The 26,865-nt window shown below is 37.4% G+C and overlaps 1 protein-coding gene across 1 annotated transcript in view; it reads right to left on the bottom strand.

The window, feature by feature from the left end:
* LOC140153565 (uncharacterized) overlaps positions 1–26,865 on the bottom strand; it is a 100,017-nt gene that overhangs the window by 10,386 nt on the left and 62,766 nt on the right. The window contains 4 exon segments of the mRNA XM_072176343.1: positions 12,188–12,327; positions 13,031–13,190; positions 17,624–17,792; positions 18,742–18,852. Of these exon segments, the coding sequence (XP_072032444.1) occupies positions 12,188–12,327; positions 13,031–13,190; positions 17,624–17,792; positions 18,742–18,852 (580 nt within the window).

Genomic DNA, 26,865 nt, shown 5'->3' with positions numbered 1-26,865 from the left:
ATAAATGTTTTAAAACATGATTCAGGCGATACAGTAGAAAAAATATCCCAACTCACAACTATTGAGTCTTTTTTTGAAAGCTAATTAGGCCTATACATGTTTTGGCTATGACCTTGAAAAAATTCTTTAAAAATCTGACAAACCATCCCTGTCTTTCACCAGCTTCCACAGAGAGAGCGAGGACAAACATACATTTTTCTTGGCCTAAATAAATAGCCCTGTTAAGGGCTGGGGTATAAAACGTTTGGACAGTATTTATTTTGGGACATTAGAGCACATCAGACATATCGAATTGCATTCTGAATACGAAGAATGTCATTCTGATATCAAATAATTTTGATTTTTGAAATTGCAATTTAATACACATTTTATGGCAAATCATTAAAATTGATATTTTGATATTTAACAGTACTTGAAGTAAACTTTATAAATCTGATGATTTATACTTAAAGTGTATGTAGGTGGGATGAAAAGCCGACGATCAATTGAAAATTTTGACCTTTCATTATTGAAGATATGGATTTTTTTCCCAAAACACCAAAAAAATTAGGTCTTTTGGGAAAAAATCCATATCTTCAATATGAAAGGTCAAAATTTTCAATTGACCGTCGGCTTTTCCTCCTGCTACATACACTTTAAAAATATGTCATTAGATTTATATAATTTACTTCGAGTACTGTTATATATCAAAAATTTGAAAAATATCAAATATTTATAATTTGTCATAAAATTTGTATTATATTGTGATTTTCAAAAAATGAAAATTATTTGATATCAGAAAGACATGCTTCGTATTCAGAATGCAATTCGATAGGTCTGAGGTGCTCTTATGTCCCACAAAAAATACTGTCGAAACGCAATAAACGCTCATTTTAGATCCCTTAAATTGATATAAATATAAAATTGAAAAAATGAAAAGTTGATATCTTTGACAAATGACTCATTTCACTTGCTGAGATCACATTTATTCTCACATTGTTTTTTGATGCTAATGTTTCATCTAGGTTGGCCTGCAAAATATTTATGGGGTAGAGCAAGTTTGGCAGGCCGGGGTTAAATTTTAAAAAGTCATCAACTTTTGATGTCTTTTGAGTTCACCATATTGAGAGCCAACTTGGTTAAACATTTAGTCTTTTACATATTTTTTTGCAGAACAAAGCTACTTAAATAATAAGCTTTATCCAGCAATAAGTTGCATAAAATACATTAATTAGAGAAATAATTATCAAGTGTAAGTGTCTAAGTGCAATGACGTAATGGTTAGTTGTGTTCAATTGTTGTCAGCCTTCATTGTATTACTGGGACGTCATTGCACTCGACAATTTCTATGCCCGGGAATTTTGAATATCGCGTGTTGAGAAACGGATGTTTTTATTCGTTTTTATGGTCACTATGAGTTTCAAATAAAACCACATGATTCCGCTTGATAATTAATTTTCTATCATATAAGGCATAATGTTGTGATTGCCGGAGTCATCCTTTAATAAGTATAAACTAGTTCAATTTTATCTTTTTAGACATGAAGGTTTTACGTCATTTTGGTTCACTATATGCCAACAGAGTTAAACATACTTGCTGGGGTATTGATTTTAACAAAAATCCAAATTTACTTTGCAAAATTTGAAGATTACGTCCAATCACCACTCTCCCCATGGTTCATTTAGAATTGGGTAAATGAACAATGGAAGTTCTGCATCTTTCTGAGGAGACTTTAAGCCATCGGTCCTGTGTATAGAGAGTCATACTTCTTAACATATCGCAATCAGTTTTGAAAAGAGCAGGGTGTTTATGCCCGACGGCTCTAATCCATTCCTGTCTGTTTATTGGGATCCCCTAAGATTAACATTGATATTTGATCATTCTGCTTGAAAGAAGTAAAATTGAAATAAATAAATAAATAGCTGAAAGTAATTTAAATTTAACTAAACTTCGAACACTTCTTGTTTATTAAGCTTACCAGAAGTGCTTTTGAGAAATACAGCAGAGCAGAGCTAACAAATGCAGTAAAATTGAAATAAATATATAAATAGAAGAAAGTAACTTCAACACTTCTTGTTTATTAAGCTTACCGGAAGCTGATGATGAGGAAGTTCCTCGAAAGCGTTTGTGGTAAGTGAAATAAACAAGTAATGTTGAAGATAAATTTAAAATTACTTTCCATTTTATTACCACTACGTATGAATCTGCAATTCTATATAAATAAATAGCTTTAATGTGTTTTATGCAGTTTTAGATCTAGAAACCGGGTGTATGTCCTTAACTATCAGTACGTACAAACACACACACATACACAAACAAAAAATTAATCATCTGATTGCCTGATTGATTATTCAATCAAAAAGATTGTAATTTCAATTTTGCTGTCCCAAATTAGGGACTGTATCATCAGTTTTGAATTTTTCAAACTTTTTTTTTTCAATTAAAAGGAGTGATTCTTAATCTTTTACAATCCTTCAGTGATTAAAGTTAGGGGCAAATCTTTTTCGATTGAATTTTCAGTAGAAAGGATTGATTTTCATTATTTTTCAATCTTTTGCCATCCCAAATTAAGGACAAGTTCTTTCCAGTTGAAAAAAGATTGAAAAGATAGTGAAATCAGTCTACAAAGAGAGTTAAAGTGAAAAAAAAAAAAAAAAACACATTTCAATCTTAAAATTGAAATTTCAATCAATTTTGATTGATTCCTGTCATTAATCGTTAAAAGATTGACATACTTCAATCGGCCAATTTAAGAGAGTAGGTGAAACAGTTTATATTTATATGTTTATTTTCTGATATGAAATTTTGATTTCCATCCTGTAACACCACAACAGACACACAAAAAAAAACCTCTTGCGAATGGTTTACAGAATATAACCAACTGTTCCATTTTTCCCCAACAAAACATACTTTAGACCTCCATCAGATTTTGATATGCCTCAATCCATGATATTTTATAACAATCTTGCAATATTTTCAGTCAATCAGAGAAAATTGTTCTTGATCAATGATCCATAAGGAAAAGTCACTGTTACAAAGGAAACCAAGTGGATTGAGACTGCAAAATTGCCAGCAACAGTGGAACTCACAGACACTAGCATACCTGCATGCACACTTTGCACAAACACTCTAGATTCGTAAAAACAGGTGGTACTTTCAATATTCTTATTATTCGATTGTGTAATGCATGTAATAATTTGAATGTGTCCTATGTGATATTGAACCCCTCCCTTCCCCCATTTAGGCTCCAGGAGATAGCTAGAGAGTGATGTACAGGGAGACAAATTGGCATCACATAGATGTATTCAAAGATTGAGATGTTTGTATCATTAGACATTTTTGACTTTTAGCAGGTATACATACACATGAAAACTTCTTCCTGAGCATAATTTGACACCAGCGTGTCCAGGATCTGATCCTGCAAGGGGGGGGGGGCGGGGCTCATAGGGGCTTTCAGAGTTATGCGGGGGCTTAATGGCTAAAATCGTCAAAAACGGCTGATTTGACATGATATTTAACAAAGTGTGGGGATTTCAGCCCCAGGCGTGTCAGGATCTGATCCTGCAGGGGGGCTCAGAGGGGCTTTCAGAGTTATGCGGGGGCTTAATGGCTAAAATCGCCAAAAACGGCTGATTTGACATGATTTTTAACAAAGTGTGGGGATTTCAGCCCCCCGGACATGCCACTGTATGAAGTTCATAATTAAGATGGCTCCACAACAGAGGGGCTTTCAGAGTTATGCGGGGGCTTAATGACTAAAATCGTCAAAAACGGCTGATTTGTCATGATTTTTAACAAAGTGTGTAGAATTAAGAGAGTTTTTTCTTTTGTCAAAACCAGTTTGAAGAAAACTTACTAGTTTTCTCTTGCTGACAGTTTCGATCAGTGAGCCACTGACTTTATCAAAGCTTGGTGTTGTTGTGATGATCCAACAGCTGACGACTGGCGGGAAGTTATTTCACTTCCGGTGGCGTTGTTAGTCTTGTTAGCAGTCTTCAGAAGAGGATCATACACGTGACTTAGGTTGTAGACCCCTCGTCTCTGTTCATTACTCCTCGCCCCTCTTTCTGATCTGGATTGATTCCTTAATCCACCTTGCTTTCCTATCACTCTCTCTCTCTAAGATTTTAGACTCCCCCCAATTGATAATATGATTAGCCCTGGCTACGTGATCACTAATGGCTGAGTTCTTGAAATGGCTCTCGGATTCTTTTCTCTTTGATCTTGTGTATTTTTGTTGACTCGCTTTTTCCGCTTCCCTCCTGTGTTCGTCCAGTCGCGTGCGAAAGTTCTTTTGGTTTCGCCCGACATATGTTAGCTCACAACTTCCACAAGGAACTTCATAAACACAGTTGGGGGTTTTGACAGGATCTTGTTTATCTTTTGGATGGACCACCATTTTCCGGATCGTAGTATGGGGTCTCATGGCGGTCGCGATGTCATGTTTCTTAAGAGTTCTACTAATTCTTTCCGACACTCCCGCACGTAAGGTATCACCACAAAACCTTTACTTTTTGTTCGGAATCAGATGTTTTGCTCTTATTTTTCTTTGTCTTTCCTTGTTGTTTGTCTTCCATTTGCTTCTTGACTTTATCAATTGTCCATTTGGGATAACCGCACCTAGCTAGAGCCTGTCTTATGTGTTCTTCCTCTTTGACTTTGTCATCCGCTTCCGTAACTATTCTGTCTTTTCTATCTAATAACGTGCGCTTTAACTCCCATTTTCTGATGAAGAGGGTGATGGGACGTGAAAGACAGATATTGGTCTGTGTGGGTCTTTTTCTGTAGACCATAAGCTTGATTGAATTGTCGGGTTTGCGGATTATGAGGGTGTCCAAAAAAGGGATTTGGTGATCTTGTTCTTCCTCATGCGTAAATTTGATACTACCGGTAGTGTCGACTTGGTTCAGGTGTTCTGTCAGTGTTTGGCTGTGTCTTTTGAACTATTTCTAGAATGTCGTCTACATAGCGTTTCCAGAGGCGGGGTTTACACTGTAGGGGGGGCAGTAAGGATGGCATGCTGTTCTAACCATTCCATGAAGATGTTCGCTGTGAGGGACTGACGGTGACCCCATCGCTGCACCAAATTTTTGTTTGTAAATGGTGCCCGGAAGGTGAAGTAAGTGGTTGTTAGAACAAACTTCATTAAAACCATAATGTCTTCTACCTCTAACAGCGTGCGTTTTTTCAGATCCGGATCTTTTTCGAGTCTATCACGGATTATGGTAAGGCATTCGTCGATTGGCACGTTAGTAAACAGGGAAACTACATCATGTGAGATAAATTGCTCATTGTTTTCGATCATGACCCCACATAATTCTTCCGCAAGATCATAAGAGTTTTTAACATGATGTTCGGTAGTGCCCACAATTGGATTGATGATGTCAGCCAATGCTCTAGATGTATTGTAACCTAAGCTTCCCGTATAATCGACAATGGGTCTTAACGGATTATTTGGCTTGTGGATCTTTGGCGTAGCGTACAGTCTAGGAATAACTTCCCCCGAGGGTCTTAGGTGGTCATACTGCGCTTGCGTAATCTTTGAATCATCACGTAGGTTAGTGAGGATAGACATAAGTTCTTTCTTGTATTTACTAGTGGGGTCTTTTTTCAACACTTCATAAGTTTTGTCATCACTCAACATATCCTTCACTCTATCCTCATAATCTTGAGTATCCATTACAACGGTAGCCTTTCCTTTGTCCATGGGTAGGATGGTAATGGTCTTTTCTTTTTGCAACTCATTTAATGCCTTTCTTTCTTCCCTAGTTATGTTAGATTTGGCGGTTTAGCAGATCTAAGAGTGCCAGCAATCTCAGGCAAGCACGGTGGCTTCCGAATTCGGAAGCTTGGCACACGCTTGCTCTGTCGCAACAATGTATTCTTCGACAGGGAGCTTGGCGGGAAGCGGCATAATTGAGGCCTTTGCTTAACGCACTACATTGTGGCTTCGTAGCTTATACTTAGATAGATTGATTACCCACCTCTTCAGTTGTGAACCGCTCAGATCTATTTATGGTTACTTTTTCGGCTTCTGTTTTTGTTGGAGCCGGTTTAATTTCTCTACATGGCGACATTTTGTTTTCTCAAATTCAACACTTTTGATGTTGTTTACATGAGTCGATAGATGGCGTTGCTCGGATGGGTTCAACGAACTATTCAACTCATTCTCGATCGTAACTTTCTTTTCATTGAGATTACACAGTTTATTGTTTATGATTCTTATTCTTTCACGAAGAAGTTCTTTACTGAGCCTTAGCTATAATATCACGAGCCTTTTTGGTGTTAATCGGGCATTTTATCATAAGACTAGGGGGAGAGAGTTCAAGATCTTTGCATCTTAGAGAGTACCGTAAGTGATTACGATGACGGGCGATTTTCTGTTCTACTCTTTCTAGATCTCGCACTAAAGTCACAGTTTTCTGTCCATATTTACTTCTCAGATCTTGAAACAAATTCATCAGGTTTGGTAATGAGCGAATTAAGAGAGTTTTTCTTTTGTCAAAACCAGGTTGAAGAAAACTTACTAGTTTTTCTTGCTGACAGTTTCGTCAGTGAGCCACTGACTTTATCAAAGCTTGGTGTTGTTGTGATGATCCAACAGCTGACGACTGGCGGGAAGTTATTTCATCAGTTATGTCGTCAGCTGTTGGATCATCACAACAACACCAAGCTTTGATAAAGTCAGTGGCTCACTGACGAAACTGTCAGCAAGAAAAACTAGTAAGTTTTCTTCAAACTGGTTTTGACAAAAGAAAACTCTCTTAATTCGCTCATTACCAAACCTGATGAATTTGTTTCAAAAAAAAGTGTGTAGATTTCAGCCCCCGGACACGCCACTGTATGAAGTTCATAATTAAGGTGGCTCCACCACCACAACAAATGTATGTATATAACATGAGTTTGTAGAATAGACAAAATTAATATGCAAATAAGGTCATTAACATTGTGTAATTAACATGACACCAACTATACAGCACAAGAAGAGGCAAAATATGCAAATAAGCTCATTAACACTGTGTAATTAACATGACACCAACTATACAGCACAAGAAGAGGCAAAATAATGCAAATAAGCTCATTAATTAATACAAAAATAACCTGACACATAAACTCTACAGCACAAGAGGTGATCATACTCTACCACCCTACCAAGTGATCATACTCAAATTTACGTTATTTTCTTGAAAATGCAAACTAGATATGGTTGAACTGCAGGGAAAGTTATTGTTGATGATCATTTTATCAAACTGTTTGAAGTATACAATATTGATCACAAACAAACATCAAATACACATTTATCCGCATTGTGTCTTCATGTGTATGCATTTTGTCTGTTATTGAATACAGCAATTCTACCAAATTATTTAATAAGTAACACCTGAACTTTAACAATGTAGGTGTGCACTATGTATACATAAACTTTGGTATGTTATGTTTATGGAGAAACACTTAGTTGCACTTAAGATGGGTGACCTGATCGACAGCCTCATCCCCCATAGCAATAGATGAAAACAACTCTTGAATACATCGCCCCCGGGGGGGGGGGGCACTCAGTACAAATGACCATATGGGGACGTGCCGCAAATATGGGTAGCATTTTCGGCCTTTTGGTATATCAATGACCCCTTTTTCAAAGCCTATTTTGGTATATGAATGGGTACTTTTTTCAAAATTTTCTCAATTTTTTCGGAAAATAGCCCAATTTTTCCTTAATCTAGCCAAAATTTTCCCAAAATTTTGGGAAAATTTGTAAAAACTAAGACAATTTGGGTTAAATTCGGCGAAAATTTTGACTTTTGGTATATCAATGGGTCCAAATTTCTTGAAAAATTGGTATATTTATGGGTCCACTTTCAAATTCTCAGCGCACGTCCCTACCAAAACCAAATTTGAGTACCCCCCGGGAGATCGCCCTGCACTACAACGTTCACAACTTCACACGGTACCTATGCATTGAACCATAGATGTCAAAGAAATGCTAATCATTTGCACCTGTAAGATTAGTATCTTTGAAAAGAGCGGTATTGTATTCAATCTATGAGTGCAGACATACACAGGTGACGAGTGCAACCTGCTTGTAGTGCAAGGCGATCTATTCAAAAATTGTATTCAGATATTGCTATGGTAGTTAGTCCCATTATCATGTCACTTCTACAGCGAATACTATGATCAGTTTCATATAGGTAAGCTTCACAACATTTTAGATTGATATCAATTGTGTCAGGTAACTTTTATGTCCAGACTGTACAGTAATTTTTTTAAGCCTCAAAATAATGTAAAATCATTTCCGCTGGTAACATTTTGCACTGGGGCATAATTCTAATACCACCTACTTGGTAATGAACTACTGATCAACATAATGGCGACTTTCAGTGTACAACAGATTTATTCTTTCAAAACACAAATACCTCTCTCAGATTGTTTCTTGGAAAAACATGCTGTACAGTTGTGAAACAATAGCCTACTATATATTGTTTCAGTCATTACTGTATTTGACCTAATTACCATGCCAGGTGCTTTATAAAGTAAATTAAAAATGGATGCTTATTCGTTGTATTATTTTCTTTGTTATGAAAGTCAAACTGCACATTTTTCATGTAAAACAATGTTGCAATTCACAATGCAGGCATGAGACTGCACTTTCCTTGAAAAAAATTGAAAATGCACATAAAATTGGGCAAAATGTAGTGTACCAAAAACAGGCTGAAATAAAGTTGCGGAAATTTTGACTTAAAAAAACTGAATTCAGTTATAAAACTGAAAATTCTCATGTCTGACAATAATTGAAATAAGAGTGGTAAACAAAATATCACTGAAGAACACATGCAAGGTATGCCTGTGCAGAATGTTCATATCCTTACCAAATTTTATGCTTAAGGGAACTGGAATGAGCGTTTTGAGCGTTTCGACAGCATTTTTTGTGGGACATGAGAGCACATCAGATCTATCGAATTGCATTCTGAATACGAAGAATGTCTTTCTGATATCAAATAATTTTCATTTTATGAAATTCACGATATAATACAAATTTTATGACAAATTATTAAAATTTGATATTTTTTCACATTTTGGAGATATAACAGTCCTCGAAGTAAAATTTTATAAATTTAATGATATAGTCTTAAAGTGTATGTAGCTGGGAGGAAAAGCCGACGATCAATTGAAAATTTTGACCTTTCATATTGAAGATATGGCTTTTCCCCCAAAAGACCTAATTTTTTTTGGTGTTTTGGGAAAAAAATCCATATCTTCAATACGAAAGGTCAAAATGTTCAATTGATCGTCGGCTTATCATCCCACCTACATACACTTTAGGTAGAAATCATCAGATTTATAAAGTTAACTTCGAGTACTGTTAAATATCAAAAATATCAATTTTAATGATTTGCCATAAAATGTGTATTACATTGCGACTTTCAAAAATCAAAATTATTTGATATCAGAAGGCCATTCTTCGTATTCAGAATGCAATTCGATATGTCTGATGTGCTCTAATGTCCCACAATAAATACTGTCCAAACGTTCATACCCCTTCCCTTAAGGTTAGCAACTATTTTAAACTGTTGCAATTTGGTAGTTCACAGCATCTTGCGAATGGTAGTGAGCTTTGGCAAAAATTGCATTGATCATTTCATAGCGAGCGTGTAGAAGAATTCAAATATCACATCTATATAGTTTTGAAGGTCCTGTGGTTCTTGAGTTATGTTGTAAAGAGGGCTGAAACAACACTTTTGTAAAATGCACATAACTCATTAACAACAATAAATAAAGCGAGTTTTCAAAGTATATGATTTGTAAAATGAACTTTTGCAAAACATCAAAGTGTTATTTTTCAATAATATATTGATTTAGATAATGAAAATCATTTTTTTTGGTTGCTTCGACCAACAATACCTAATCTACCCTTAAAGTAACTGAAAGGGGTGCTTAAACAAGTGTGATTTATAAAACGCACAGCACACTAGGATCCAAAACATTCTCATCTAATAGTGCACAGTTCTTTAACCCCAATACATTTGTACATTCATTGAATGACCTTTGAAAATTTGGGTACAAAAACTCATACTCTGCAACTTGAGGTCAAATTTTACACTATGATTGTTTAATTGAGGTAATTGGACTATGCCATTGGGATGAGGCCATTGTGGTCCATAGTGGCAGTTGCTTATTAGTGACTGTAGCACATTCATGTGTCTATGTATACTGCTGTCATCTCATATTTTATTGTCTTGCAAGTAGGGCAACTATTTGATACAGTCTCATGAGAAGTCACTTTCTTTCACCTTAAAGAAACATGATAACATTCAAGTCATCTGCAAGAACCGGCTCTGGTGTAATCGGCTAAAAATAAACCAGCTGCTGGATGATAACCATCTAAAACATTTTCTGTATTCTTAAGACTTAGAATCATTATTGTCCATACAAAATCAGTTTTCACACTTTTATGTACAAATGTATTAACAATATTCTTCAGTATTTTCAGTATTATATAGTAAAATCAGTTTAAAATACTGAGAATCACTAATACCAGCTCTGTAGCTGTTGGGTGTATGCATTATGCAGGCATGAAAACTGGTCTTTAAACAAAACACTGAAAACCATATAGAATTGCAGATTCATTGGTCTCTAGCCATTTCCAAGAAATACATCAGAGCCAACAACATCGGCTGACGACGAGGAAGTTCCTTGAAAGCGCTCCCGGTAAGCGAAAATAACAAGTAGTGTTAAAGTTTAATTTAATTTATTTTCACTGAAAACCATGTTTTTTACCATTTTCTGTGAAGTTGATTCAGAAATAGGCTGAAAAACACTGAAACCATAATAAACAAAAAACACTGAAATCAGCCAAAATGCTGAAAATGTTTCATTCCTGATTATGTATATTGAAATGTACATATATCTTTTGTTGAAGCACAGAGTTATAAAGCTTTTATAACATTTGGGAAGCACAAAAAAGTTTAAGCTTGGTTTGCAGGGGTCAGGCCAAAGGTCATCTAGGGTCAAATCTTAGAATTCTATTATCTGGACATCTGTAAGGGGTGTACAGGGCTCAAACTTGGTGACAACAAACTTCACCCGCCCTCACTTCAATTCCTGACCATCACTTGAATTAATTATTGTGATTTTCCAAAAAATAATGATAAAAACTGGTTATATTTGCACACAAAAAACAATGAATTTGGAGAAATTGAAATCAAAACATCTATTTTGCTACCGAACTTGTAGACTCTTTTTAGTATTATGTTTAAATCTCACCTGGGCTGTACATCCATCTTTGAGTGACTGAGCAGTAAATAACAACATGTCTTACACTCGTGTTCGGTCATAAAATGAAAGTCCGAAAAATAATGAATAATGAAAATGAAAAAGTTAACGCACTTGTTTTCAGAAATTATGTGACGGGAAACTCAAAATCGATTGTCAGTAGCCTAACATTGGCCTACGTGGAAGTGTCTTTGGAATCAGCCAGCGAAAGCCAAATTTTATGTGGCTGGTTAGGTACGTAGATAGGGATTGTCACAAAAATGTTTTATATACTTGATAAACAAACATTTTCATGAAAGAAATAAAGAACGGAAGCTCCGGAAGATTTTAAATATGGAGGGGGGAGCAATGGCACCTGGCCCAAGTTATTAGGGAGCCCACTGGTACTTTTCCATAGCCACCAAAATTATTGGGGGCCCCCTGCCACCCGGTTCCGGAGCCAATGAAGAGTGAAGATGTAATCTGCACTGTGATTCCATGCCTTGTAATTAGTTTGACTTCTTATTGTTCTAAACAATGGAACACGGTTCAACCGGGGGGGGGTACTCAAGTTTGGTTTTGGTAGGGACGTGCCACTGAGAATTTGAAAGTGGGCCCATAAATATACCAATTTTTCAAGAAATTTGGACGGACCCATTGATATACCAAAAGTCAAAATTTTTGGCCAAATTTAACCCAAATTGTCTTAGTTTTTACAAATTTTCCCAAAATTTTGGCTAGATTAAGGAAAAATTGGGCTATTTTCCGAAAAAAATTGAGAAAATTTTGAAAAAAGGACCCATTCATATACCAAAATAGGCTTTGAAAAAGGGGTCATTGATATACCAAGAGGCCGAAAATGCTACCCATATTTGCGGCACGTCCCCGTATGGTCATTTGTACTGAGTACCCCCCCTCCCCCGGGTTCAACCGCCGGCTGAGTTTTGATTTCATCCCTTACCTTGTACAGAGGATGGTGGGCGTGGCCTTAGAGGAATGGAACTGATACCCTGTGGTAATCGCCGTGGTAACAGGGGTCCAGGTGGAAAGGTTCTCCTTGATGAAATAGCACTTGGAGGATGAGGGAACACTCTTATATTTCTGGAAGCAAACAGAGAGTAAGAAATTAAAGTACTAACATTAATATCACATTTTGAAGCAGGTTTTCATGAAGTCAAAGTTGCTCTCTTGCACTCAATTGATTTCCCTGTTATTTTGGATTATTTTTAGAAACCTTACTTCAGTGGTACAGAGACGTTTTTAAAGTTCCTTTGAGAGGTGAAGGAAAGCAAGAGTTGTTGCCACCTTAACCCCCTGAGCACTACCTGCCGATCTAACATTGCCTCTGATTGGTCAATTATGTGATATCTTCACTTTAATCACCAATCAGAATGGAGCTTTGCAAATAATTCACCCCAATTTTTTTGTGAAGGGAAATTATTCTAACAATGTTGCTGATTGGGCCAATTGATAATGAAAACTTCTGTTTGACCAATAGGCAGGTAGTTCTCATAGGGTTCAAGTCAGTGACAAATTGAATATATATAATTTTTTATTTTTTTATACATTCTGTATTTGGTTCTTTAAATCATTGTCAGTAATTTATAACCTTTTGCAAGGTTCCTTTTCAGCATTAAGCGTCACGTATATACATGCTACGTCAAGCATGTGCATACGACCTTGTAGAAAACAATACACGCTAGACGTTTAGCAGTACGCTTAATTTGTAAAAGGAATTCTGCAAAATATTATTATGGCATGAAGGCCTATTATAATAAACCTAGTATTAGAATGGTAGGCTCACCTGTTGTTAGCATGATCAACATCCATATTAGCACTAGGAAACTGATTAGTGTTATGTGGACTGCCTCCTTGCATGCTTTGTACTGGGGAGGTATGGTTGCTGTAGTTAGAAGCACCGGTTGCTGTACCACTGCGACTTGAATGCGCACTGTTGTATAGACCTATTGTTGAGAACATAGAAAATAAAAAAGATTTTAATACATGATTAGGGAAGTATAGATCCGAGGGGGGGGGGGCACTCACTAAAAATGGGTGACAGGGATGTGCAGCCACATTGACCCCCATTTTTCGACTTCCCTCTCACGCAATGACCCCCGTTTTTGTTTTGATTTTTTTCAAGATTTTTTCAAATTTTGATATCAATTTTGTATCAACTTTTATATTTTGACCCAAAATTTTTCCCAGTCTCACTGAATGACCCCCTTTTTTTGTTAAGATTTTCCCCAGTCTCACAGAAAGACCCTTTTTGAGCCTTCTCACCGAAAAGACCCCTTTTTGGTGTCTACGCTCTCACCAAAAACCCTAGTTTGAACTGCTGTCCGCACATCCCGTCACTTCCAAAGTCGAGTGCCCCTCTCTCCTTGGGTATAGATCAATTTCTTGAAAAACAATCTGTCCCTAGCCAGGTGGCCAATGTGGCATGGTTTCAAGGAACAACCTTTTTGTTCTTTTTATGCCAAAATATTGTGCTTTTTAAAACACATGCCAGAAAATATACACAAAACTTCTTTTCCAGACTTTTTTTTATAGTCTCAGAATTTCAGGAAGACTTGCATCCCTGCAATAAAGAGATATATGATTGCATGATTGTAGGGGCATGCGGGATCAGTACATTTCAATACAGAATGTCATCACTTCCATGTCCAATGTTACATGGTGATCACTACAACTGTAGCAGTGTGCTTTTAAAGAGGAAGCCAGTGTAAGAATGGGTGACCTTAGCAGTTACTCGGGACATTGGCTATAAATCTATGTTTTAACAAGCTACATGACATACAAATGTTATTGCATGGTGTGATATAAACATAGGCATTAGCTAAGTCACTTGTCAATAATGTCAATGATTAATTTGATAACCATGCAGGTTTGGTTCACCCAAGAATAACTGCTCTGACAGGCTTCCTCTTTAAGTGATGATGTGCTCTGAACTGCACCATGCTTCAATAGAAGCAATAAAGGTTGTGTGCACTTGAAACGCAGATGTCTACTACTGAAAAAAGGTCGTAGATACCGGGTGCTCCTATCCATCCATCTTGGAATCTATGGAATCCCTCAAATGATGGTTAAAACACCAGTTATGTTACAGCTTTTACCGTACTGCATGTACAGCATGTTCTTTCTCTATTGGCTTCAATGAATTCTCTAGGTATTAATCTCAACTTCTTTGATGTTGAGCCAACTGAGCTATCCAAGAAGAGCTGCAAGCCAGTGTGAGTAAAGGGTATAGTACCTGGGTTCATAAACACACCTCAAGTCTCCTGTGGTTTCCAGGGGCAACAGTATGGTAGAGAATGCAGTATCAAAGATTTACCGATTAATTGTATATAGTTTGCAAAACAGACTAATTTCAACACTTTATTTCAATATTAGGTTATAACAAAACTCTACAGGCCTGATTTGGTTTAGATGAGAATAGGCCTAGCCAGAAAGCCTGGAACAGAAATTTAGGCCTACATTTAAAGTGCAACTGTCCATTGTCAAATATTCATATCTACATGTATTCATTAACCCTAACGCCCTAGCTGCTTTTTGGTGAAAGGAAGGAAGGAAGGAAGAAAGAAAGAAAGAAGAAGAGAAAAAAGAGAAAAGAAAAAGGTGCGGATTTGACCCACCGACCCCTCGGGTGCAAGACACGTGCACAGGCCTACCGTGCCACAGGGGTGCAGCTTGCCCGGCCAAGCTCTCCGCGACCATTTGACTGTTTGTTTTCATTTAGTAATGACAGATTGTGAGCCATCTATGGTAGAAATTTCATTTGAATGAACACAGCTGCCAAACGATTGTCTGGGCGCGCACAATGTGTGATGAACACCGGCATGTGTGTAATGCTGAAGTGTATCTAACCATCCCAACTCACATGCGATTGGTTAGTATTCTCATTCACTAAGGACCACAATGGCCTCATCCCAATGGCATAGTTCAATAACCTCAATTAAACAATCATAGTGCAAAATTTGACCTCAAGTTTCAGAGTATGAGTTTTTGTACCCAAATTTTCAAAGGTTATTCAATGAATGTGCAAATGTATTAGGGTTAAAGGTCCGTGCCTTGATAGATGAGCATGTTGTGGATCCTAGTGATTATTGCATCTAAGACCGTGTGTCCGTCCGAGTTGTATTTTATTATGCGACATGTGATCGCGGATATCACAGTCTGATCGCGTACAGCTGAAATTTTTACTGGAGTATGAATATTCTACTTTGACAAAATAGGACACAGCCTATTTCTTCCATTCCCCAATGAATACAGATGGAACAATCACTAGGATCCACAACATGCTCATCTATTAGGGGCACAGTTCTTAAACCCCAATGCATTTGTACATTCATTGAATGACCTTTGAAGATTTGGGTACAAAAACTCATACTCTGCAACTTGAGGTCAAATTTTACACTATGATTATGTAATTGAGGTTATTGAACTATGCCATTGGGATGAGTCTCTTGTGGTCCATAGTGAATGAAATACTGGCAAATCACCTGAATACTTCTTCATTTTTCTCTTCATTTTACAAGTCTAGGTAAGCTTTAATAAAAGTGCCCCATAAATTCAAGATGCCATTAACATTCCTATCATTGCATGGTGTCTGATGTTTGCAAATGACAGGATTTCTCCGGAGACTAAGGCAGCCACTAATTCATGTTCATTGCCTGCAGAATTTGGACATCTTGTGTCTATTTCTGATGTCAGCAACCTGCACTTGCAATTCAAAGGTGTGCTCATAATAATTGGTGCTTGGCAGGATGATAAATTTCTATCTAGTAATGATATATGTTTTTGCATTTTTGTAACATTTTCAGAACAAATTTGCCTGATAATTGGAGGCAACACATCATTGGCGTACGCAGGGGGGGTGTTACGTGTGTGAAACACCCCCCTTGGATCTGTCAAAAAAATAAAATGAGGGAAAAGAAAAGGCAAAGAAAGAGAGGAAAGAGAGGAGAGGGAGGGAGGAAGATAGGGGGAGGAGAGGTGGGAGATGAGCAAGGCATAGGGGACATATATAGGCCTATTATCACAATAATATCATAGGCAGGCCCGTACGCAGGGGGGGTGCGGGGGTGCGACCGCACCTCCCCAAATTTGCAAAAGTATACAAAAAGTCCGAAAATGAATGAATTTGCGAGCGTAGCGAGCAAAAAATCAGGTTTTTTATAGTTTTTTGGTCAAAAAAGGTCCAAATTTGGGGGGAAAAGTCCACTTTTCCCAAAATCGCCCCCCCTTTGGAAAAAAAGTCCACGTTTTCAAAATCAGCACCCCCAAAAAAAAAAAAAAGTGCGGGCCTGATCATAGGCCTATAGCCTTAACAACCCCCACACAAATTATATCACCCCATAACCGGTAACATTATGTAAATGTGTTAATTGTTGATACATGTCAACCCCCCATCATCACACCCCTGGCAGCGTCACGACGTTAAGGTTAAAACTTACGTTGCTGGGGTGTTGGTGTAAACATGTATGTCAATTAACAATTTAATTGACAGTTTTAATTGTCAACCCCATCATCACGCTTTTGCATCTCTTACACCGCATTGCGTCATGTTATCGCGCCATGCTGAAAACCGTTGGCAAGCTATAGATGATTAAATTTGTAATCGAAATCTAATCGCTTTTCAAAAGAATAAGTTAAAATAAAGCATATTTAGACAGTATTTTGCATTGAAATAGTGGAAAAATTATGCACCGAGTGGCTTCAATTGGACCTTCATTTTGCAACATCAGAGGGAAAACTTGTTCACGAAAGGCTTCATAGACCATGTAGACCGTCATTTCAAAAGTTTTCGGCTTTTTGAAACTAATATTTTACACACTAATCAGTGCCAAAATGGTCCACCAAATCGCTTCAATTAGGTCTTTATTTTGCAAAAGTTTCTTACTTCTCAGGGGGCACATCCCCTCAGACACCCCCCTGCATAGTGGATAAACATGTGGCCATATTCGCTTTCGACACTTACCAATTTGTGTTTAACATAAATCATATGCCTACAATTAAAGGCTTCGTGGACTGTCATTTCACAATTTTTCGGCTTTTTCAGACTAAAATTTTACACACTAATAGTACCAAAATGGTCCACCAAATCACTTCAATTAGGTATTCATTTTGCAAAATTTCCTACTTCTGAGGGGGGCACATCACCCTCAGACACCTCTGCCGTCGCATAAGAAGCTGACGCGATGTCGCTTCGTGCCATTTTTAAATGTTATTACTTTTTTTTTTATCATCACACCCCCCTTGAAAAATTCCTGCGTACGCTACTGCAACACATATCTTACCAATTCTGACTTCAGATTAGGAATCATCATGCTGAATTTAGTCTTGAACACATACTACCACTCCAGTAGCAAAATCTTTGTTGTCCAGTATTATTTACCTGGGTACATTTCATTGGAAGTTCCTGGTAACGATGAATGTGGTGATCTTCCCAATCCACTATCACTAAGTTCCATAGGACTGTCTCCATGAGATAACGGATGAAGGGGCTGAATGGTTAGGCATTCTGTCAGGATATCTGGAGGCCCATATTCTTCTCTTGTTCTTAACTGTTGATGATCAAAATATACAAAGTTTGATAATAATTTAAATTATTACTTATAAATATGACGTAATACAAGACTTACAAAAAAGAAGATTCCTTTGGCTGGTGTAATGGGGGAAGCGGGATGCAAATTTTTACAGTTCAAAAGGGGGGTAAGTAATTTTGGGCAGACAATCTTAGAGGCACCCTTCAACATAACAATCACAACATGACTCAGTATTTGGTATGAAAAAATCAAATATACAAAATTTCCATTCCCTATGCTTGCAATAGCTATGTAGGCCCAAACCAGCGGTTTTTAATGTGTGGCCCTCCAACCAATAGTTGAATTGCTCGAAAATATAAATGAAACCAATATCATTATTCAAAATATAGGTTTCAATGTTTTTGTGTCCAACACCAAAACTGACAAGATTCGCCCTCTCCCCTCCAATCTCATTGCTGATTTGATATGTATGTGAAAGGCTAATAAATCACAGGCATTTCGATTTCCTGCAAAAATCTTACATAGATCTCTCCAAGATGGCTGCTAATTAATCCAAAACACAAAATCTTTCTATACATTAAATCTCCATCATCACAATTAGACTTGCATTCTTTGAGATGTTGTTAAAATGATATAAATTATTTAAAAAAAGATAATTATGTCTTTTTGCCATATCTCAAATATTACTTCTACCGCGTAAAGTCAAATCACATTCATCCTTTGCCCGGATCCGCCATCTTGCTATCAAAATGAAGTGCTCCCTGCAAACGCATGCGCAAAAAGTGCACTTTTGTTTCTTGTGCTTTTCTAGCAATGTGCCAGAAGGCTTTTGCAATACGTATGCAACAATTAAAGCACTCGTTTGACAGGTGTACGCATACACATTTTGCGGGTAGAACCTCGTTTTGAGATGACCGTGCAATTGGCTAAATGTATTTAACAAAATATTATAGTCTCTTTCACATACCTTCTTTCTGGCTTGCTGTTCTTTTGCTGTATGAGCCTTGACATGCTTTCTTAACGAACTAGGATCTGTGTAACGCTTCGTACAACCGGGTATTTGACATGCATAAGGTTTCTGCACAAAAGAAAACAATAATTGACAAATTTTAAACAAAATCAAATAACTGTCACATTATTTTAAGTTAAATCAAATAGAATTTGAATTGTTGTCCTCAGTGGACAATTTAACAACATGGTTTCTTTACAATTGTGACCCTTGTGTTCATTTCTGTAACTGGAATTGCACCTGTGCTTGCTTTGTGATAAAGAAACATTAATAGAAATCAAATAAATGTTGTATTATTTTAAATTCACTCTTATGACTTTTAAAAATCAAAATATTAATGCATTTAATCAAATAACTGTCACAATATCTTAAGTTAAATCAAAACGAATTTAAATTGTTGTCCTTAATCAATACCACAATGGACAGTTTAACAACATGGTTTCTTTACAATTATGACCAATGTACCAACTGTGCAACTGAAATTGCACCTGTACTTTTGTGATAAAGAAACATTAATAGAGAATTTAATAACAATATCAAATAAATGTCGTATTATTTTAAATTCACTCATAAAGACTTTTAAAAATTAAAATATTAATGTAAAGAGGCTGGGATTTATTTCAGTCTCTTTAAACTGCCAGTATTTCAACCAAAATAACCAATAAAAATCATTTTAATAGACAATATTATCTGAAGTGCAATTTCATATGACAGTAATAGCCAGTCTTAATCAGTATTGATAACCAACCATTTATCTCATAACTGTCAGCATCTTTAAGTGTCATATCTTTATGAAAACATCCATCAAACAAGACAATTTTGACAGAATCATAAACTATGAAACAAAATTCTTAAAATTCCACATACAATGTTCACAATTCACTGATATGAAATTATATGATTAACATGCATGTTGCAATGGTAGGATGAGTTTTTGGCAGCAATTCTGGAAACCGAGATGGGACAATATTTACATCTGTAAACAAGCTTAAACAAGGCAAAATACTGCCATATTATGATCCCTGATGTCAAATAAGGGACCATTCACAACACTTGTAAGGGGAGCCTGATGCAAAAAAAAAAGGGGGGGAGGCCTTAAAATTTGGACCCTCCAAAGGTGGGGGGGCTGAAAATAAAAGACAACAAATTTTCCTGGGAAAATTGAGTTTATATGCTTTTCTATGAGGTTGCGCTGACCCATAATTTTCATGTCAAAAAGGAGGGGGCACTGAAATTTTGAGATCTCAAAGGGGGGGCCCAAAAATGTTCGCATTGAAATTTTTTTGCATCAGGCCCCCCTAACAAGTGTTTGTGAATGGTCCCTAACACGAAAGTTAGCGAAATATTAGATAAAATATACGAGTTGACACTTTATTTTGTTGAAAGAACATTGACAATAATTTGAGTAAAAATGAGCTGATTTTTCACAGGTTTTTTTATGTAGGCCTTTGTACCACATGATGCTGGCGATGCTCTGGGATTTAAAGCATAATTTATAACATAATGAAGTGATGGACTAGAGAAATGCACTACATGAAAAGATATTGTAGTACATGTACGTAAGTTTAACTGGAAGCAGCCATTTGAAGTAGTACAAATGAAGCTTATACTCCTACACTATGGACCACAATAGCCTCATCCTAATGGCATACTCCAATAACCTCATTAAACAATCATAGTGCAAAATTTAACCTCAAGTTGCAGAGTATGAGTTTTTGTACCCAATTTTTCAAATGTCATTCAATGAATGTACAAATGTATTGGGGTTAAAGAACTGTGCCCTGATAGATGAGCATGTTGTGGATCCTAGTATAACTGCCACAAAGAAACCAATGAAATGCATTCTGAGCAGACTGTAGCATCTTGTCATGTCTAATTATTAAAATATTAAAACAAACAAAATTGCACTACAATGGATACAAATCTTGGAACAGATCCATCAGGTTTGGTAATTAAACAAATTAAGAATTTTTGATTTGTCAAAACCAATTTCTTGCTGACAGTTTTGTCAGTGAACCACCGACTTCGATTTTTTTGGGAAAATTGCATCAATTTATATAATGAAACCATATTAATATTCATTACATGGTTTCTTCCTGTTTGTGAATTTTAGTATTTAAAAGCAATTTTGAAAATTTCAAGATGGATTGGTGAAACGAAGATAATACATTCTCATCAAATAACACAGGGAGGGATATACCATTGGGTTATTCCAGTTATAATCCACCCCACCCATGTAAGACATGACCTTAATCTTTCACACAGGGAGCATGAATTAAAACGGGGTTACCTGAATGAGTGATTCCATTTGAAATCTACACCCCTGTGTGGGAGATTAAGATCATGTCTTCCACAGGGGGTGTATGGATTTCAACTGGAATAACCATTAAATCCTTCACATCAACTGACTAGGATTTAGTATCATATAATGCTTCAATATATAGACGAAAATCAATTTAATTGACGTATGTTCATTTCAAAATTAAACAATGTTATTTTGAAATGAACTGAAACAATCTTCAATTGAAATTGAGAACTTTTTACGCTGAACATGACTGTTCTGAATAAAATGTTTCGCACCTTTGGCATATATTCTTGGCAGTCTACAAGTTGTCTTTGATTTTTGAAATATTGCGCAGACATCGTGTCTAAATCAGCTGTTGTTCTTTTCTTTAACACTCAACTTCACTGAACATGCAACATTATGAATCCATGAGAAATCCTGCCATCCCAGACAACCAGACTTATTTGCTTCATGTGGTTAGGTCAAAGGTCAACTAACGATCTCACCTAAATCATGCCACTTCGACCTACTATTGCTTTCTGTACTACAATGTCAAAGTTTACCCATTTGTTTTGGCATTTTGTAATTCCTACATGATATTGAATTTATGGATACCGCAGGGGTTATTGCGCAGCTATAGCACTGCAGTCTGGGTTTGCGCATGTCTGATTTTAATTGGGTTGAGTGTTGCTGTTGTGCACCTACAAGCCTTTTCATGTTATTATCACACAAAATATGGCTTCATGCACGAACATTGTCCTAGGTTCTGCTTTAGTTTAGGTCATTGCTCCAAATGTCCAGGTCAACAACATTACAGGTCATTGGTGGTTGTCATGGTGATACCCACATTTGTTTAAGGAGGAATCCTTAGAGGGTTCCCTTATGTGTGATGTGCACCATATTCACTAGGATCCACAACATGCTATCGGGGCACAGTTCTTTAACCCCAATACATTTGTACATTCATTGAATAACAGTTGAAAATTTGGGTACAAAAACTCATACTCTGCAACTTGAGGTCAAATTTTGCACTATGATTGTTTAATTGAGGTTATTGGACTATGACACTGGGATGAGGCCATTGTGGTCTGTAGTGATTACCGGTATTATGAGGAAACCACTATCACTATGGACCACAATGGCCTCATCCCAATGGCACAATTCAATAACCTCAATTAAACACTCATAGTGCAAAATTTGACCTCCAGTTGTCAAGTATGAGTTTTTGTACCCAAATTTCCAAAGGTCATTCAATGAATGTACAAATGTATTGGGGTTAAAGAACTGTGCCTGGTGATAGATGAACATGTTGTGGATCCTAGTGTATACAGAAAATGGCATGTGATGGGAATGACTGCAATTGAAGTAGAAATTATCACAAATATTTAATCATATATAAACCCTATCTGACTATCACTATTGTAGGCCTATAGACGAAGTTGGTTATTTCAAAAAAAGAATGATGGTACATCTTTCTCTGACTGTTAATTGAGTTAGCATATTTTGCGACAAAAGCCTAGCGGAATTTGAAGTCCGCCAAATTGCCACCCCTTCACCAAGTCACATCACTACACACCTTACCAGTTCTGAGAAATTGCATTCAGGGAAATTTATGCAAATTAGCTACCAAATTAGCATATTTTTGGAACAAAAACCTACAAGAATTTGGAGACTGCTAATTGCCACCCTTCCGACAAATTACATCATGATACGCCTTACCATTTCCGAGAAATTGCGCTTGCAAGCTCGGAGGAAATGACAGAATGACGGATGGACAACCAAGACTAGGAAGATTTTCAACATGGGGGGAGGGAAGGGCTGAAAATTGAAAAAAAAATGGTGGGCCACCCTGGGGGTGCATGAGGGGGTTTCCACCCGGTAGTCTAAAACTAAAAATTTTGCAAAATATAGGTCACAAACACCCATTTTCCCTCTATTTTTTAACTTCACCTAGGATTATTGGGAGGGGGGGACAGTATTAAAGGTATTTATTGAGGGGGCTAAGCCCCCACCCTCCCCCTCGAGCCCAACAGTTCATAAGCCTATGCAAGAAACATAATACCTCTGGTGGAGGCATAAAAAGGCATCAAAGTATAAAAGATGTGCATCTTTTCTGATACATAAAATATTATGAGATTGCAATGAATTACACATTTCATTTCTGGCATGGAAAACAAAACCACTTTTACCACAAACAGCAATAGTTGTCAGTCAATTTTGGTTTAGAGACAGGTGATTCAAGATGCTATATCAATTCTCTGAGTTAGCAGTTAGAACTTACAGCATGGATGCAAAAGGGTGTATCTGAACTACAACTATAATGGCTGCTTTGTGGACTATGCATAGACTGCTGCCCTCAGTCGTCAACCGTCTGGATTGACGACTGAGAAAACTATGTGGAAAAAAAGTGACGGATTTTGAAACAGGATTCCTGTGGCATAGAGGACTGTAAGATAATCAGTCGTCACTACGAAGCATACACAGTACATGCGAAGTGTAGACGGTTGATTGGAATTAGTCTAGACTATGCACAGATTATTAGAAGATACATATCCCTCATGAACAGGTATGGGGGTGTCAATCCGGGAGAGGGGGCAGAGGGGACGTGTCTCCCCCACACAAACTTTTCGGCAAAATTACCCATTTTTTGTTCTTTTCAGCCACGTTTTGACAATTTTGGCCGATTGTCCCCCCCCCCCCCACATTTCAAGCCAGATTGGCACTAATGTGAACAGGCAAAGTTTTCTTGCATGCGTAGAGTTATTGTAGAAAGTGGGGCGGGGATGAAGAGAAACAGTTGAATTCAAAGCGTGCAGCGCAAGAACCCCATAAGCAGGACCAGGGTGGGGATCCACTGGGCATAGCCCCAGGAAGCTCCTGGCATTTACACAATCTGAGATGTAGAATCGTGCCACAATTTTACCCATATATTGTGATGGGAAGCACAATTTAATAATAGATAAAACAAATGCAAAATGTCTGCAAATATGGTTTTTAGCTGCGTTAGCTGCGGGTAGCAGCTCTATAAGTCACCATGTCTCTCCGTCCGTCCGTCCGTCCGTTAGTCCGTTAGTAACAAACGCTAAAAGATGCTGTTACGTCAACATCGTTTGTCGCATGGCTATGGTACTTGGTGAGGGGGAGGGCCTATACCGGCCCCATACTGGAAAAGAGTTTTGTCCCGAAATATGCTAATTAGGTCATTAAAGGGGCATTACACGATTTTCAACAATTTCTAAAAAATGCTGTTACGTCAACATCGTTTGTCGCATGGCTATCTTACTTGGTGAGGGGGAAGGCAGGTACCGGCCCCATGCTGGAAAAGAGTTTCGTCCTGAAATATGCTAATTAGGTCATTAAAGGGGCATTACACGATTTTCAACAATTTCTAAAAAATGTTGTTACGTCAACATCGTTTGTCGCATGGCTATGGTACTACTTGGTGAGGGAAATGGCCTATAGGGCAATTAAGGGAAATTTGGGAAAAGTGGGGCACATGAGGGAAATTGGGGGAATGGGGAAATTAAGGGCAATTTTGGGGAATTGAGGGAAATTCAGGTGAGTTAATTGATTTTGTGGGCAATTAAGGGAAATTGAGGGGAATTAAGGGAAATTTGGGGAAATTGAGGAGAATTAAGGGAAATTGAGGGAAATTCAGGTGAATTAAGGAAATTTGGGAAAATAGAGGAATTTAAGGGAAATTTGGGAAAAGAAGGGAAATTGAGGAGAATTGGGAACATTGAGGGAAGTTAAGGAAATTGAAGAGAATTAAGGGAAATTTGGGAAAATAGAGGGCAGTTAAGGAAATTTGGGAAATGAGGGGAAATTGAGGGGAAATTGGGAACATTGAGGGAAGTTAAGGGAAATTGAAGAGAATTAAGGGAAATACTGGTGAATTAAGGGAAATTGACAAGAATTAAGGGATTTAACACTTGATGTCAAGCCGCTTTTTCCCGAAAATCGTGTGGACATCAAAAGTGTCCGAAATCGGTTTCGAACACTTTCAATGTCAAGGCGCTTTTTTCCGAAAATCGTTTGGACATCAAAAGTGTCCGAAATCGGTTTCGAACACTTTTGATGTCAAGACGCTTTTTCCCGAAAATCGTTTGGACATCAAAAGTGTCCGAAATCGGTTTCGAACACTTTTGATGTCAAGGCGCTTGTTTCCTGAAAATCGTGTGGACATCAAAAGTGTCCAAAATCGGTTTCCGAACACCTTTGATGTCAAGACGCTTTTTTCCGAAAATCGTTTGGACATCAAAAGTGTCCGAAATCGGTTTTCGAACACTTTCGATGTCAAGACGCTTTCTTTCCGAAAATCGTTTGGACATCAAACATGTCCGAAATCGGTTTCGAACACGTTCGATGTCAAGGCGCTTTTTCCCGAAAATCGTTTGGACATCAAAAGTGTCCGAAATCGGTTTCGAACACTTTTGATGTCAAGGCGCTTTTTTCCCGAAAATCGTTTAGACATAAAAGTGTCCGAAATTGGTTTACGAACACTTTTGATGTCAAGACGCTTTTTCCCCGAAAATCGTTTGGTCATCAAAAGTGTCCGTAATCGGTGTCCGAACACTTTTGATGTCAAGACGCTTTTTTCCCGAAAATGGTTTGGACATCAAAAGTGTCTGAAATCGGTTTCCGAACACTTTTGATGAACCTGCTTCAAAGACACCAACACTGCAAAATTGAATTCCTTGTCCCGCAGCGACCGCTACGGATCCGACGGTACTTGTTTTTATAACCACACATTTCAATACTAACAATGAAATGAAATAGAGAATGTCTTCATCAGAAGATTTTAATCATAAAATAACTGATTGAAAACAGGCCCTATTAAATGATGTGAAAGTGGAAGGGGGATAATTAGTCATCCACCCAGATCAAAAAGTGGGGAGGGGGGTATCTACCCCATTCCCCCATGATCTACGGCTATGTAATCATGAGGGCCGCCCATTCTTTCGCAGCGCCTGTGTCTAACAAACAGAGACGCCACTTGGTGTTGTCAAAATTTCCTTAACATGCACTTGCACAGAAAGGGTAGAGAAAAAATTTCCTGAAATCAGGAAATTTCTTGAAAAGTGGCATCTCTGAACAAATCACTCATGGCAATGCGTACCTGTGTTTTCTGTAACAAGTACACTCTAAAAACAGCCACAGAGTGAGTATAGACCTTTTTCCCTTTTTCCCATCATGCACTATTCAGGGGGTATGAGTGTCATAAACTACATCATCTCCCGGGGAGTACAGAGTTAAGTTCATTACATTCTGGAATACGGACATTTGGCTGGTGCCTTCATCACAAAAAAGGAATCTCCAATAATCACGATAATGGCGCCGCGATCACTAATACCTTTCGGGGGCCAAAAACAACATTTTTATGCCTTATGGACATGGTGTCATCAGCCAAAAAAGTTTCCTGCTATTGAAACCTAACTTTGTATACATTTTATAGACCTAATGGTGATAAACTAATGACGGGACACGCCGTGATATTTTGTCGGCGTCCGTTTCACTTTTTTTTCGGAGATGAACATAAAATGTAAACACAATCTCTTACACAGATGTTCTGCATCACTCGTGTATTCAATAATTGCATAATTAGTAACATCGATGGCCTTTACGATAATCCGCATATATGGAATCAGTATGCCCATATTAAGACAAAATAATTGCAAAGGTATGGCAAAGACCATCGGATGCACACGATCTATGAGGTTGATGAACTACGTCATACCCCCCTGGAATAGTGCATTGTGGGATAGAGGGAAAAAGGTCTATAGTATTAATTGCATTTC

Source organism: Amphiura filiformis, chromosome 5 (genome assembly GCF_039555335.1).
Source record: "Amphiura filiformis chromosome 5, Afil_fr2py, whole genome shotgun sequence".
NCBI classification, from domain to species: Eukaryota; Metazoa; Echinodermata; class Ophiuroidea; order Amphilepidida; family Amphiuridae; genus Amphiura; species Amphiura filiformis.
The sequence above is the reverse complement of the archived record's forward strand: the minus strand, read 5'-3'. Positions and strand labels throughout refer to the sequence as shown.